Below are 16,949 nucleotides of genomic sequence, written 5' to 3'. Positions count from 1 at the left end.
CTCCAACACCTCCTTTGCTCATTAACTTCTGGAGCGCTCCGTGACTCCCTCTGTATCCGCAGTCACTCCGCATGCTTCTGTGTCACAGAGATACAGCTTCTTGGTTGCAGGTATCAAAGTCCATTCCAAAAATCCCATTGTTAAGGGCTAGGGAGGTGGCGCGGCTGGCGAAGTGCTTGCCTTGTAAGCATGAGGACGTGAATTCCATACCCAGAACCAAGTCAAAAATGAGACACGGGGCAAGCGCTTGTAATTCCACATTCCGGGAGGTGGAGACAGCCCTAGTTTGCTTATTCTAAATTAGTGAGAGACTGATTAAAAAATACAAGGTGGATAGTGCCTGAAGAATGACAGCTGAGTAGTCCAGCCCTCCCAACGCCCCGCCCCCCACGTTGTTATCTTGGGCTTCATAGGCTTCCATAGACACAAGCCAAGCAGATAATACTTAGTTCTTCCCATCAGTAACCAAGTGTGCAGGCTTTTCCCATGAGGGGTGCCAAAGAAAAAAAGAAGACATACCTTCCCGTCCCAAGGCTCTTCTTCCCCATAAAACTCACTCACCTATTAAGTGGTCCCTGACTGATTGCAGGGTCTCAGGGGAGAAGAGCTTCAGGCCATATACGACATAGCTGGGAGGGTGCCTGGCTTTGGCCCCTGCATCAAGAAGCAAAATAAGGCCACACAGCATACAGAAATAGATTGGTCTGCTATAGGCTATGATTTGGTTGTGTCCCTAGAAAACAAATACAATTTCCGGGTTGGACTCATTGAGAAGAATCAGACACCACATAATACAACAGACACTACCCAACACCCATCGCCACCCCAACACCCACCCCACCCCAACACCCATCCCTACCCCAACACCCATCCCTACCCCAACACCCATCCCCACCCCAACACCATCCCCACCCCAACACCATCCCAAAGCCCATCCCTACCCCAACACCCATCCCCACCCCAACACCATCCCAACGCCCATCCCTACCCCAACACCTATCCTCACCCCAATACCCGTCCCCACTCTGCTGTAATTTTACAAGCTCAAAATACCAGGAAGAGAACATGGGGAGACAAATAGAACTAAAATAATGCTTCATGTTTATTTTGCCAAACCATAAGGGAATGTTGCCATTTAAATCCAACAAGATTTCCCTGAAAATGTAATTACCACCCCCGCCCCCTGAGAAAACCTGTCTAACGCAACGCTTTCTTGGGGGGGCCAGATTTCCATTCTCCTCGCTCTTTTCAGGTGTGAGGTTCCTTGAAACCTTTGTTAGTTGTGTCTATTTAACATGGGTTCCCTATCGAAGCCTTTCAGACCTCATCCCGGTCCTTGAAATACTGCTAAAAGAGGGAACTGCCCTTTCTTCCTTTCAGATGACTGTGGGAAATTAGGGGAAAGGTAGCAAATTGGCACAGTGGGTCAAAGGGCTTGCTGGACAAGATGGACCAGAGCTCCGTCCCAGACACTCACATCAAGGTGAAAGGAGAGAGCCAACTCCACAGGGTTGTTCTCTGACCTCCACACATGTGTGCGTGCACACACACATCATGCATACATGCTCAATAATAATAGAAGTTTAATATATTTTTAAATAAGGACTGGGATGTTGTGGCACGGGCTTTCCAGGGCAAAACCCAGCGAAACTCCCACATTATTGAAATAAATGCACAATTCATAAGATCTGAGGAACCAACAACAACCAGGTGGAGAGTGTGCTCTGCAATTCGTGAGCCACCTTGTGCGCAAGAAGCAGAGGGAGATCGGCGTGGTCTCAGACTGGTGTTTTTAGCCACAGCCTTGAATGTGCTATATTTAGAAAGGGAATTTCAATGGACACTGCCTCCACAATAGGAATGGTCCTATTCTAAGACCATCTTTCAACAGAACAATACCAGTGTCTGTCACGGAGACCGGCTACCTTTGGTCCTGAGGCCAGGTTCAGTCTTAAAAAAAAAAAAAAAATGTTGCCCTGGCAGGGAATTTTCTTCAGAATCCAAGTAGGTCATGGATTAATAAATACAAGAGAACTTTCCTTTGCATTAAAAAATAATAAGACCAAAGTCAGAATGAAATCTAAATGCCCTTACTAAGTAAATAGCAAAATAAATCAACTGGTATAAATAGCGGTGTGGTGTATTAGAGCGCACACATGGGAGACATTTCCTCAAACTGACGTGGTTTAAGAAATATAATTAAGCAACTATCATTTGTTCTGGTTCTTTCTCCTATCAAAAGACTAATGGGCTGCAGGGATGGCTCAGTCAGTAAAAGTTTGCCGTACAAGCCCGAGGAACTCAGTTCAAGCCCCAGAAACCAATGTTTAGCGTGCCCACAATCTTAGTGCCAGGAATGTGTGGAGAGGCAGGTCCCCAGGGCTTGCTGGCCAGCTTGGTAAACTCCAGATCAGTGACAAACTACTCCAAACCCCTCATGCAGCCCCCCAAATCAAGGTGGTCCAGTCCTTTGGCCTATAGATGCACATGAGTGTGAACAAACACAGAGACACGTGCATTAACATATATTCTCTGGCCTTGAACAATATGAAATGCCCTCAGATATCTTTCAGGAGCTTCATCAGAAATGCAAACATGTCTTCCGTGTTGCTAGTTTACAAAACCAAACACAGCCCTACAAAGGGCTTGTCTTGCTGCTATAATCATGCATCCTGTGTTTGGGGTCCCAGAGCCATCCTCAGCACAGCACACACGACACTCTATCCTCCCCAGGTCCCCAGAGTGCTCCCCGGTGAAATTCCATGCTCCCCCTTTGCAGAGTGCACATCTGCACCAGCCATCAAAATCCCCAAGTCTTCAACAGGAAAAAAATTTCACCCATTCCTCCAGTGAAAGCCAATCACAGTCTCTTAAAAGCTCATTCAGTTCCCTCAGTCCAGTCTGGTTAGAACCTAAACTTCCACAGTGGGTCCCCTGGCTGGGAGCATCCTTGAGGCTGCTGTCAGAATGGAATGCTGACCTTGGGTGCACGCGGGTTTCCCATCAGCCCCACCCACCATCAACACTGCAGCAGACTGTTCACAGAGCAGTTTAGAAAATTCATAGAGAAATGAGAATCCCAGGCAGGGGAGGGGGTGGGGTTAAGTGACCAGAACCCTGCTCACTTTTTACATGTAAGGTGGCTCATGAATTGCAAAGCAGATTCCTCTCTGAATTTATTTATTTATTTATTTATGTATGTATGTATGTATGTATGTATGTATGTATGTATGTATGTATGTATTTTGGACCTGATGAATTGCACGTTGATTAACAAGATGTGAATTCTTGCCTGACTCCTCTCATTCTGGAAAAACTGCATTACAGGAGAAAATGCCTTTGCCTTATCCCTCTCTTCCTCATCAGAGCTTCTACAGCCCAGCTCAAACCAGCTGAATGTCCTTAGACATCCCAGTGAGCAAACTGACAACTGCAGTGAACACAAGTAGATGCCTGACTATAGTTTACTGTGGCAGTATGAAAAACTACGCCCCCTGTCTCCCCGGGGCATGCCTTCTCCCTGTGACATGCCTTCTCCCTGTGACATGCCTTCTTGGACCTGGGATGGTAGCTTGGTTAGACAGTATGACTCCAGCTCAACATAGCAACATAAGGGTCATGGCAATGACAACCTCAAATTTATCTGACTCATGAGGTTTGTTTGTTGCTCGTTCCTCCCGATGGTCTTAGCATGTTTTATATCACATTCCAAAATCCATGCAGGGAAGGAATTGTATATGTGTAACCGTGTTTGTGTGTGTGTAATATGTGTGTGTGTGTCCAAGTTTGTAAGGGTGTATACACATGTATAGAAGCCAATTCCTCAGTCACATCTCCAACTTATTTTATTTGATAAAGGGCGTCGTTGAGCCTGGGGTTCTTCGATTGTCTTGAATTACAGATTTGTGTGGCCCTGTCTGAGTTTTACATAGAATCTGGGGGTGCGAGTCTAGTTCTCATGCTTGTATGGCAGCCACCTGACTGACTGAGGTGTCACCCCAGCCCCAAGGTAAGGAGTGTTTGAGGCCATGTAACAACATCAATGAACCAGCAACGGTGACAGAAAGATACAGGATGGGAAGAGGTGATGGGGCACCCCTGCCCCAGGTTTCCGAGGGCGTTCCCAACACTACATCTTAATGCTCCAATTATGCTGCAGCTAGTGATCCTGATGCCAAATCTCAAATAAAAGATGCACCACACAAATCAATTGCAGGGAACAGGGATTTAACAGGACAGCATCTGCCACCGTGATGACCACCAGTTCGAACCCTTTCTTAATTATGACGAGCTAGCACAGATTAAAAATCAGTCTTAAACCCTGGATATAAATTTTTTAATTGCACCATGGTGGGGAAATAGTTTTCCCTCATTGGAGAGATTTTTCAGAGCCCGTGTGTGTGTGTGTGTGTGTGTGTGTGTGTGTGTGTGTACGTGGTGCATGCGTGTTTGGGGGTTGCTATGACAGAGGCAGGAAGGGTACACAGAGCACAGGAAGGTAAAAGGCACACGGCTATGGCCGACACCTGAACAGTGGACCCTGACCACTGGGGTACCAGGGCCAGAAGAAGCTACGTGTCCCTAGGAGCTGGAAGATCCTGGGCCACTAGTGGGCAGTCTGAGTGAGCCCAGACTCTCTCCCCCAAATCCGACTCTAGGTTACTGGGCTGCAGCATAAAGGGCACCTGAACCAGAGGAATAAGAGCAGTCTGGCTTCATACACAGAGTTTCCATGTGGGGACACGGAAATAAAAGCCACAGTGGGAAATGAACTCACACCTGTTAGAACGGCATTTACCACAAAAGGGAAAGATAAGTTTTGGCGAGGACGTGGAGAAAGGAAACCCCTTGTGGTGCACTAGGAATGGTTCTGCCGTTAAGGAAGGTGAGAAGTTCTTTAAAAAGTACAAACAGTGGATGAGAGCCCCTGCCTTGAAAGTAGAGGACTTGGGTTTGAATGACCGGAACCCACATAAAAAGTGGATTGCATCAGGAGTGTTTGCAAGCCAAGTGCGCTCACAGCAGAGCCTCCAGCTACCCTGGGGCATACAGCAGTGGAAACACTACAGAGATCCTGCCTCAAGCCAAGCAGAAGGCAAGGGCCAGCATCTGGATTGTGCTTTGGCCTCTGCATACGTGATATGCTCCTGAACATGCGGATGTGTGATGTGGGATTCCCCTCAGTATGCTGTGAATGTTTTATTACCATTGGTTAATAAAGAAGCTGCTTTGGCCTAGAGCAGAGCAGAATATATGTAGGCAGGAAAACTAAACTGAATGCAGGGAGAAAGAAGGTAGAGTCAGGCCGAGGCCATGTGGCTGCCAATGGAGAAAGACACTGGAACCTTACTGGTAAGCCACAATCTTGTGGCGATACATAGATTAAGAGAAAGGGGTTAATTTAAAATTTAAGAGCTAGGTAGGAATATGCCTAAGCCATTGGCAAAAGAGTGTTGTAATTAATATAGTTTCTGGGTCTGGGTGTATGGGAAGTGAAAGTGCAGTGTCTGCTTGCACATGTGTGTACTTGGTCATGCGCACACACACACACATACAGAGAGAGAGAGAGAGAGAGAGAGAGAGAGAGAGAGAGAGAGAGAGAGAGAGAGAAGCTGGAAAGACGGTTCAGCAGTTAAGAGCTCTTACTGCTCTTCCAGTGGGCCTGAGTTCATTTTCTAGCACCCACATCAGGCCATTTGACTACTTAGAACTCCATCTCTAGAGGATTGGATGCCCTCTTCTGGCCTCCACAGGCATGTATACACATGTTGCATACACTCACATAAATGTACACATACATACAAATAAGTACTTTTAAAAATACAAGCCAGGTTGTGGCAGCACACACCTTTAATCCCAACACTCAGAGGGCAGAGGCAGGTGGAGCTCTGAGTTTGAGGCCAGCCTGGTCTATAGAGTGAATTCCAGAACAGCCAGGGATACACAGAGAAACCCTTTCTCAAAACAACAACAACAACAAAAACCAATGAAACAAAGATAAAAATAATACTAATAATGATACACACACACACACATGAAATACTATTTAGCCTTGCAAAGCATGGCAATCCTGTCATGTGTGAACAGGAATGATCTTGGAGAACACTGAGCAAAGAGAAATATGCCAGGCATGGAAGTAGGAATACCAGATAACCCCCACTGTGTTTGGAAAATGACCAAGTCTGAGTCACAGCAAAATGAGCAAAGTGGTTAGGAGCTAGGGTACAGGAAGTGGGTAGGGAGGGCGGGTAGGAGGGAACACAGAGTCGGGCACATGGGGTCAGTGAGTTTTGTAGATCTGTTCCATAGTCCAGTGATGGTGCTATCATCAATAATTACACAGGGTGTGAGCAAAGTGGTTAGGAGCTAGGGTACAGGAAGTGGGTAGGGAGGGCGGGTAGGAGGGAACACAGAGTCGGGCACATGGGGTCAGTGAGTTTTGTAGATCTGTTCCATAGTCCAGTGATGGTGCTATCATCAATAATTACACAGGGTGCTCTTGGAAACCAAGGGGAATGCGCTGTAAATATTCTCATCAGAAAAAGTATATGATATGACAGATGAATGAACTTGAATTAATCCCTCCACCCTGTATATGTGACCAGATTATAACTTACCCACAAAGTATATGTAAGAGTGTTTTTGAACACACACAGTTTATGCCTACATACTAAGAACACGTGAGGAGCAATTGCTAGGTGTCAGCCGGTGTTTGAAGCAATTTACATGCAATATTCATTCAATCCCCATCGACGTTAATCAGATTTATTGGTACATAAGGAAAGTGGGAAACAGAGGACTACCATGATGCTCAGCATCAGATAGGCAAGGGGATAAGTGGGAAGCAAAGGCAGGCAGACAGATGGCAGCCTGTGGACCATCCAATCAAGCCGTGTCTTTTCCCATAAGAGCCCAGAGAACAAAAGTGACCTGTCACACAGGGTCCGCCCCATGCCTGAGCTGCCCCTCCTCCAAGGCCAATGCACCAAGCGCTTAGATCCAGCCAGAGCTTTGTGCCATGCACTTGGGTATCCATCCACCACTTCTACTCCTGTATCCAAGATACAGACACAGGAGCAAATGTGACCCTTTGAGTAGACGTGGGCATCACCCTGTTTTCAATGCAAGCGGATGAGACAAGCTACGGGCCTGCACTTACGTGTATTGGTGAGGCGGGGTCAGGTTGGACGCTCTAAAACACAAACCAGAGGGCCTGGGTCACCTTGTGATTGTAAGGCTTTGCCAGTGACAGTAACACACACCCACACACACACACCTGCCCCCATCTCCCACCCTGCCCCACACAGAGGATGGGTTCTTGCCTTGAGCAGGGAGTACTGGCAGCTGGCCATGACCACACAGAAGAGCAGGACCCACAGGTCTCTACAGAAGCCACGGTTCAGCGTCAGAAAGCCCAGGAGGGAAACCAGGACGCTGAGCAGAATCGCCACCACGTTCTCCTTCACATCCTCAGTTCTGTGCAAAACACACAAACAAGCACAGACTGAGACCTCCACCCCTGTCGTTAGTGAGGCAAGCTTTCCTGCACTCACCTCTAGACTGACTGACAGCCAGCTCAGAGGGGCTGTGTTGTGCCAGCCCCTGCATCAATTCAGTCTTGTGCTATTCAACAAGGTCCTGATGCTGACCCTAGGCGTTTGTTCTTGGAATAAATGACACAGGACCCCACTGACTTCTCTGGCCACTGCACTGGCCTCCCTAGGAGGAGGCGGCCGTGATTTCAACCACAGTCTGGAACGTTTCAGAACTCCACCAGCTCCTCTCAGCGAGGGCTGGGGAAGACTGCATTGACATCGGGATTAACTGTTTCCAGACCGATCGTCTCTGAAGTTGGTTTGCTGCCCCATTCCAGGAGCAGGAAGCTTCAGAGGGAGGTATGACCCCTCCGCCCCCAAGCTGGACAGTCCAGGGAGCCACAATGGGTAAGCTGTGGGTCTACAGTCTTGCTGGGTGATTTGTTGTGGCGTCCTCCAGGAGACAGAAGATGCAGTGGGGCCCTCACCCAGACATGAGGTCTTATCAAGAGCGTGTAAAAACCTGTGCCGGGCCCTTCAGAGCATTGTTAAAAGGGGGGCTGATGAGATAAATCAACCAACCAAGGTAGGGAGGTAGTAGGAGGAGGGGCCTAAAATGGAAGGGGCTGAAAGAGGAAGAGAGGTAACCCAAAATACTACGGACGGACGGCCATGGAAGGACTGAGGGGTCAGTCGGCCTGTTGGGGGAGGGCACAGGCTAGCTATAAAAGACGAGCAAGGATGGGACCATGACTTCAGAAGGATGTGACCTTGACAGGACACCAGATGCACAGCAGAACATTGGGGGCCTGGCCAAAATGGAGATGGGGGGTTGGTGCAGCAGAGGGGAGACACGGGTCCTTCACGAGAATTCTAAGTACATTTCATAACCGAGCAAGGTTTACTCACGTGCAATCTGCCTACCCACTAAACAGTGATCATTCTAGGTAGGGATATTTGGCTACCTTGTCCCTCGAGACAGTCACAAATCTTTTATTTTATTTTTAATTATGTGTGTATGCATGTGTCTATGTATGGGTGTGTGCACACATGTGTACAGGTGCCTATGGAGGCCAGAGGAGGATGTCAGATCCGAACTCATGCTTTGTCCACTGAGCAGTCTCCCTAGCCCTGTAGCCACAACTTCTGATATTAGTGGTGTCCCTCTCTGTCTGGGTCCTCTGCCTTGGGAACCACTATGTTTGCTCTTGTTCCCTGTGAAGGCAGACACCATGGCTGTGGCATTCACTAACACCTCAGTGCACAGCACAAGTCTGACATGGGGCTGGTACCCAGCAAACAATTGATGGAGAGATGAACAGGATGCTGAGATAAAACAGAGATGACAGCTTCTTATTTTAGATGATGATAAACAAGACAGCAGAAGGTAAAGTTTGGGTGCTTTTCAAAGGGTAAGGCTGGGACAGCAGACAAGAGACGCAGCTGAAAACACCTGAGAAGGGTGGGGATGGCTGGAGGACCAAAGGAGAAGGGGAGGCTGCAGCCATGGGTGCCAGGAAGCAACCATGTCAGGAGACAAAGGAATTGAGGATGGGGTTCACAGCACCGGGTGAGGGCCTCAGTCTAGGGGTGCACAGTATGGCTACCTCTGTCCCCACAGTGCGCAATCTCAGCTCATCTCCTTCCTGGACAGCCAGGCAGCCCATCTATCACACATTCTTCCTTCCTTCCTTCCTTCCTTCCTTCCTTCCTTCCTTCCTTCCTTCCTTCCTTCCTTCCTTCCTTCCTTCCTTCCTTCCAGCTTTGCACTCTCGCAGGCCAAGCTTTCCAGCCCATGGGAGGTTCAACGACACCTCCCACTAAGTACCAGAGGTGATTTATGGAAACCTTTGGAAATAAAAACTCGGATGTCGCGATACACAAACCCGTGGGGAGGGGAGCGCAATGGGTCAGCGGGGAAAGCGCCTGCCGTCAAGTTCAGTCCCTGGGACCCACGTGGTGTAAGGAGAGGAAAGACGTCTGTGGGTTGTCCTCGGGCCTCCACATGGGCACGAGCAGGCAGGCGTGGGTACATGCAACACACACACACACACACACACACACACACCTATAAAGAGATTTGTTTTCATATGAGGGGTTAATACAACCTATTCCTTTCTACAGAAGAATAAAGTAGTTTTTTTTTAAGGCCTCATCTACCAGAATACATTATCTTAGATCACCAGCCATGTATTCCACGTTCTGCTCACGTGCAGGCCCTAGGGTAACACGGTATTGTTAGCAAAGTGATTACAAGGCTATTCCCGGACTTGTGGGTGCTGAAATTTACTGCTGTAATTTTGCAAGACTATCGGTTTTTGGTGTGTGTGTGTGTGTGTGTTTTTCTCCGCTTGTGATCACACCATTTAAGACACAGCCGCACCATTACGGTAACAAGCAGTCATTGGGGGACAGACGGCAGCTAGACAGCCCTGCCACTGCCCCAGAGGCTGGCACTGAGCTCTGAACAGACCCTGCTGTGTGGGCCTTAACGATCATACCATCCATTTTTAAACCACTCCCCACCAGAACCACAGCCTCTGAAAACTCTAATATTGTGCCCCCCTCCCCAGTTCTGACAGGGAGCCCACAAACAAGCAGTCCCTACTCTAAGCTCATCTTCATTACCATAGCAAACTGGAACCTCCCTGCCGTGCCTACCCATGCTCCACATCTTCAGCCACAAAGCGTTTTATTCTAGGGGGCAATGAGGGAAGGGCCTAAAGGAGAGCAGCATCAAGTTAGTGTACAGCAGAGGAGAGAGAGAAGCAGGAATCCAAGCTGTGCAGAGGACAGGTAAACACCACCCCACTTTTCCTCCCCTCTGTCCCAGGGCCTCAGCTGGTCAGGCAAGGCCAGCCTCCTGCTCCAGAAACTGCGCATGTCTACTAGAACAAGGCCCAGCGTGAGCAGACCAGAGCAGACTGTTCCCCAGGCAAACCTGCAAGCTAGTCCATCCTGTCCAATCATCACTTCACATGGCAACTGCGAAATCCAATGTCTAAGCCACCGGGGTTCACAGGAAAGTAGAGTGTGGGCTGGAGACAACCCAGGGAACCTTAGCAAGCAGACATGCGCATTCTAGGGGCAGTGGAGTGTGAGCATGCTCCTTGGTGTCCTCCCTTGTCTTCTGGCCACGCCCATGCCCCCCCCCCCAGCGCTTACCGATCCAATAGCGCCAACAAGGTGAGTCGGTCATACCAGACTTTAATCCACTTCCCAGGGAAAATGATGAATTTGTAAAACTGCTCTCGGTTAAACCTTCCTTGCGCCGAGGATCGCGACGAGTCTTCCAGGTCCTGGCTCACGTGCTTCACGCCCCAGAAACAGAACAGACGAGAGGCAGAAAAGAGGGTTACTGTGACATGCCCTTGTCACAGAAACATCCCAGAGTTTAAAAGCACGAGGGCAGTGGGAGGCGGGCTGTAGAGAGGCTCAGCGGCTGAAAGTGTTGTCTGTTCTTGCAGGACTGGGGTTCAGTGCCTAGCACCCCCATAGAGCCCCATAACTAACTGTTCAGTTCAGAGGCTCTGAAGCCCCAAGTTTTACTCTAGTACTGAAACAACATCTAAACCAAGACACAAAAACATGATCAAATTCTGAAACCAAACTATTTTGTTTAAAAGGCCCAGTCTAAGACGCGAATAATGATTAAATCACACCAATTCCATGAGGATGCTGTCGCCGAGATCCTGGAACTCGCCGCTTAAAACACTTCTGTTTACTAAGTCAGAGCACGCCGGGGAAATAATTACTGTGTAAGACAAGAGTCAAAGGGAAAGATTTTAAGTGACTTAATTTTTAAATTGTTATTAAATATAATGCTGAAGTAAACAGCCGAATTTCACTTCAAATGCTCAGTCAGCAAGATGTTTGGTGCAGAACTGTGAAGATCCAAGTGTGACCCCCCCCAATATGTAAAAAGTCAGTCATGATGGTGTGTGCCTGTAACCCCCGCACGGCGGAGGTGCTGACGGATGGCTGAGACTCACCAATCAGCCAGTTTAGATTACATGGTGAGTGCCAGGCCACAGAGAGACCCTGTTCAAAAACTAGAGAATGACTGGTTAACCACAGCTGAGGTTGACCTCTGACCTCTGCACATATGAGCATGCATGTGCACAAACTCTTGTGTGCGTGTGTCTGAGTGTGTGTGTGTGACTACGTGCATGTGTGTGTGTCTGAGTGTTTGTGAGTGCATGTGTGTGTGTGCGTGTGTCTGAGCATGTGAGTGCAGGTGGGTGCATGTGTTTAAGTGTAAGTGGATGCACCTGTGTGTGTGAATGTATGTGGGTGCCTGTGTGTGAGTGTGTATCTGAGTGTGTGTGTGTATGTGACTGTAGGTGGGTGCACTTATGTGTGTGTGTGAGCTTATGTGGGTGCATGTGTGTGTGTGTGTATCTGAGTATGTGTGTGAGTGTATGTGGGTGCATATGTGTGTGTGTGAGCTTATGTGGGTGCATGTGTGTGTGTATCTGAGTATGTGTGTGAGTATATGTGGGTACATGTATGTGTGTGTTTGAGTGTGTGAGTGTACGTGGGTGCACTTGTGTGTGTGTGAGTGTATGTGGGTGCATGTATGTGTGTGTTTGAGTGTATGAGTGTAGGTGGATGCACTTGTGTGTGTGAGCATATGTGGGTGCATGTGTGTGTCTGAGTGTGTGTGTGTAGGTGTGTGCACTTGTGTGTGTATGTGTGTGCGCACACATACAGGTATGCTAATTCTTCAGAGTCTGCATCTAGAGAAGACTTAAAAATGAAGCAGGAAGCAGAGGGGGTGACTACATAGTGACCTCGTGGGGAACAGGAGTTTGGAATAGGAAACTAAGCAGAAGGTGGGGTGCCCAGCACAGCCATCCTGGAAGTCTGAGACCCCAGCATTCGGAAGAACTACATCTACTTTGTGGTCAGTTCACCAGGGGGCTGCATGTTAGAGTGCCGGCCTCAGGCTGGGTGTGGGGGAGATGAAATCCACAGCTCTCTTGAGGCTTCGGGACCCCTGGGGCCCCTCCTCCCACCCCTGCAGGTTTGTAGCCCTTATTCACACTGTGTGGATGCTCCAAATCTCTCAGAGAATTTACCTTAAAGCATCTCTTCACACCTAGCAGAAACAAAAATACACTTTAATCTGGAAGCGTGAAGCTTCGATGGACGTCTCAAAGAATCACACAGATGAAAATCCAAGGCAGGAGCGACACAGAAACAAACAAAAACCATGCCAGCCTATGCTAGGGCCCATAGGCTGTCAGACTCCCCCCCCCCACATACATACACACACACACACACACACACACACGCACACACACCCTGGGTGAGTTTGGGACTTGCAATCATCAATTTCAAGGACAGTTGCTGCTATTCAAGACCTAGTATGTGTTCAGAGTGGCCCAGATGCTCTTACACAGACCCCTGCAGAGCCCTGGGTGAGAGAGCAGACTCTGCCTTCCCTGTGGCAGCAACGTGACTTGGTAACTCAGCTTAAGGACCAGGACGCTACCCTGAACATAAAGTCCTGATGCATATATAAGGCATAGGAAAGGAAGTCCACCCTGTCCCAAGGATAACACCCAGGAGCTAATGAGCAGGGGATGCAGTGGGGCTGAGACACTCAGAGCAACATGAAGTCTGGGTTCTTTGATGAAGCACATGACCAAGAAAGAAAGCTGGGGGAGGAAAGGGTTTATTCTGCTTACACTTATCATCAAAGTAAGTAAGGACAAGAACTCATACAAGGCAGGAACCCAGTGGCAGCAACCTGGAGGCAGTAGCTGATACAGAGGCCCTGGGGGATGCTGCTTATTGGCTTGTTCCCCATGGCCTTCTCAGCCTGCTTTCCTATAGAACCCAGGACCACCAGCCCAGGGAGGGTCTTACCCACATTGATCACTAAATAAGAAAAATGTCCTACAGGTTCACCTACAGCACAATCTTACGGGGGCATTTTCTCAATTGAGGATCCCTCCTCTCAGATGATTCTAGCTTGTGTCAAGTTGATGTAGAACAAACCAACACAGCTCTATTTCAAGACACAGTGCCATCTTGGAAACCACCTGGTGCTGCATCAGCAGGAATTTGTGCAAATGGACATATATCTGACTTTGCAGGAAACCTTACGCTCAAGGGTCTTAGTCCTGATGTCCACTGCTACAGCATGGGCAAGAAATACATGCGCCAGTGACTCAGCGTGCTGTTCTGGTGATGTGGGGTCCAGGGGTGCTGCGTGTACTGGCCAAGGCTAGGAGGAACTAAAAGACCCCAAAGGAAATGGACTGAGCCTGGGGCTCCACACATGTGTAGCTGAAGGGAGCAGAAGTCTGAAGCCAGCCTGATCTACAGAGTGAGTTCCAGGGCAGCCAAAGCTACACAGAGAAGCCCTGTCTTCAAAAATCAAAAGCCAAAACCAACCAAACAAACAAAAAGAATACAACTTTAAAAATTGCTTCCCCCACCTCTATGATCCTTTTACAAATGTACATATGCAGCAGGAGGCAGAATAGCAGCCTTTATTCCCCCATGGAACAAAACCACAAAATGCAAGCATTTTATATTTAACTTAAAATAGAAAAGACAGTGTGGTGGTTTGAATAAAAATGGCCCCTGTAGACCTATGGGGAGTGGCACTATTAAGAGGTGTGACCTTGTTGGAGTAGGTTGGGACTTTTTGGAGGAAGTGTGTCACTGGGGGACAAGGGGTGGGGCTTTGGGGTTTCAGAAGCTCAAGCCAGACCCAGTGTCACTCTCCCTTCCTGCTGCCTGCTGGTCCAGAATTAGATCTCTCACCTCCTTCTCCAGCACCACGTCTGCCTGCCTGCCTGCCTGCTGTCATGCTTCTAGCTATGATGATAACGGACTAAACCTCTGAAACTGTAAGTCAGCCCCCAATTAAATGTTTTCCTTTATGAGAACTGCCTTGGTCATAGAGTCTCTTCACAGCAATAGAAACCCCTAACTTCTCAATGGATTTGGCTGAGTAACGATAAAACTATGGTAAATTAGTACTTTATGTGACTGTATACTCACAGGTCCTGTCTTTAATTACACTTATGTGTTTGTGCACCACGGTATGTGTGTGCAGAGGTCAGAGGACAGCTTTGTGAGAGTTGCTTCTCTCCTTCCACGATATGGGTACTGGGACTTGAACTCAGGTCCTCGGGCTTTGCTGTGTGAGCCTTTACCACCTAAGCCATCTTGCAAGCCCCACTTAAGAGTGAAACAAAGGGTACTTATAGTTGTATCTAATCAATCTTTGCAATCTCTGTTCAGCCTTAGTTTCTGCTGGAACCAGGATGCCCCTGAGGCTTGTTAGTGCCTCTAACGTCCTCAAAGTCCCTTCACCCCAGCTCTTCCGCCTTCCCAAGCTGTTTCAATATAATTGGGGAATCTTCTGGGAGTGTGAGAAGTGGAGGCCCTGTGCAGGCCTGGGTTGGGAGGGACCAAGTTTCTCAGAGTGCACGTTCTGCAGAGGCTGCCTGCGCCAGGGCTGCGGTGAGAGCTGAACACAGGCCCTGAGGTGCAGCTGAAAGAGCTCACAGACCTATCTTAGGACCCGCGTGTGACAACAGCCCACAGCTAAGGTCCAAGGGCCTCAGAGGTCCAGGAAAGATGGGTGACCTCAAAGATACAAGTTGAACAGGAGACGCTGTGTGGTGCGTGGGCCTCGGGGAAGGGGGAAATGGTGCAGTCTCTGATGGTAAATGGGGCAGAGCCAGGCAGACGCCGCACCCACATCCACCACACTGGATTTATTTATTTTTATTGACTGTGTTTGGGTGTTTTGCCTGCATGTATATCTGTGCACTCTGTGTATGCCGGGCGCCTGTGGAATTGGAGAAAGGCATTTGTGAGCGGTCATGTGGGTGCTGGGAATCTGTAAGAGGAGCCAGTGCCCCTAACCACTGAGTCATCTTCCCATCCATCACTGATTTTTTTTTTAAGTTAGCATACAAGATGTTGAATATCCTCTTGGCATATCCAACAATGTGATCTTCAGTGGTTCCCCTCATGCCTCATTTCTTCCTTCCTCCCCTGTTCTTCTCCTCCTTGTGTCCTATTGGTCCTTGTGCTGACCCCCAGTCCTTCCTTACCACCTGTTTGGCCCCTCTCACGCTGTCCTTTAGTTTCGTTACTAATACTCCCTCCCCCCACATCTAAATATTAGGCACTGGAATTTGCTTATGAGAGAAAGTGTTATTCATGTCTCTGAGTCTAGTTATTTATTTCTAGAACCGTCCGTTTTCTTGAAAATTTCACTTTTTTATAGATACATAAAACCCTATGGTATGCATGGACCACACTGTCATTATCTCTTGATGGACCCCTCAGTTGTTCTGGTCCCAGCTGCTGTCACCAGGGCAGCGATAAACAGGGATGAACAAGTGTCTCTGTGGTGGGATGTGGAGTCCTTTGGGTCCACGCCCACAGCAGAAATAAGTGCTCTTTTTAAAATGTTTAGTGTTAGTTTAGAGGTATGTGTGTGTGTGGCTGGGGTGGAGTGGGGGGTATGTAAAGGTTTCTGCAGGTGGGAGCATCAAACACCCTGGAGCTGGAGTTACAGGAGGTCGGAAGCCATGGATGCTGGGAACCGAACATGGATCCTATGCAGAAGCAGTGTGTGTTCTTAAATGCTGAGTCATCTCTCCAGCCCCTACTTCTAATTTTAAAGGAAACTTCCACAGTGACGTCCTGTACGTGTGCCCTCGTTTGAATGCCCACCAGCAGGGAAGCCTTGCCATGTTTCCTGGCAGTCATTCTGACTGCAGTGAGGTGGGTCTCAGAGCAGTTTTAATTTGATCACTAGGGATGTTGAACACATGTTAAAATCATCATTGGTCGTTTGTGTTTCTTCTTTTGAGAACTGTCTGTCCTTTCCATTAGCCAATAGGGTATTACATGACTTCTTTGAGAAATTTTTGCAGAGCCATCTTAAAACCAAATACAAAACCATATTAATTTTGCAAAGGCGAGGCACTTTAGAAGGAATGGAGGCGTTGCCAGGAGGAAGGCAAACTTGAGGCTCAGAAATTTCACATGACCTTGAGCTTATCCCCTCTGCAGTCCTCTCCTAAGTCCCGAGCCAGAGGAAGTTCACTCTTCTTGGAAGTCAACGCCAAGAATTTCTTCCCCTAAAAAGCCTTCCCTGTCCCCTACTCCCTAAGGCCCAGGCAGCCGTTGCAGCTCATAGGCAGGCCTCTGTCTGTGTCCAGCTTTCCCTGATGCTGTTGCTTGGGAATTCTCGCTCCGGCTCCCTCGAGCCTCTTTAAAGCTTGCCTGGATGACTAAACAAACATTAACAAAGAATGTCTTAGTAAAATAACAGAAGGCTTCATGTTTGCCACCCTTGACATCCCCCAAACCAATAGCAACAACAAAAAACTCTTCCAAATTAAATATTTAAGAAGCTTTGTATATTAGTCA

At 48.3% G+C, this 16,949-nt stretch overlaps 1 protein-coding gene across 1 annotated transcript in view; it reads right to left on the bottom strand.

The window, feature by feature from the left end:
* Pcnx2 (pecanex 2) overlaps positions 1-16,949 on the bottom strand; it is a 103,054-nt gene that overhangs the window by 69,695 nt on the left and 16,410 nt on the right. Inside the window, exons 6-9 of the mRNA XM_050146905.1 lie at positions 10,701-10,846; positions 7,323-7,476; positions 7,160-7,192; positions 562-733 (exon numbers count right to left, since the gene is read on the bottom strand). Coding sequence (XP_050002862.1) covers positions 562-733; positions 7,160-7,192; positions 7,323-7,476; positions 10,701-10,846 — 505 coding nt within the window. The remainder of the gene's footprint in view (positions 1-561; positions 734-7,159; positions 7,193-7,322; positions 7,477-10,700; positions 10,847-16,949) is intronic.

The sequence above is a fragment of the Alexandromys fortis genome, unplaced genomic scaffold, assembly GCF_014885135.2.
Source record: "Alexandromys fortis isolate MF-2015 unplaced genomic scaffold, M_Fortis_MF-2015_v1.1 scaffold_12, whole genome shotgun sequence".
Classification (NCBI taxonomy): Eukaryota; Metazoa; Chordata; class Mammalia; order Rodentia; family Cricetidae; genus Alexandromys; species Alexandromys fortis.
The sequence above is the reverse complement of the archived record's forward strand: the minus strand, read 5'-3'. Positions and strand labels throughout refer to the sequence as shown.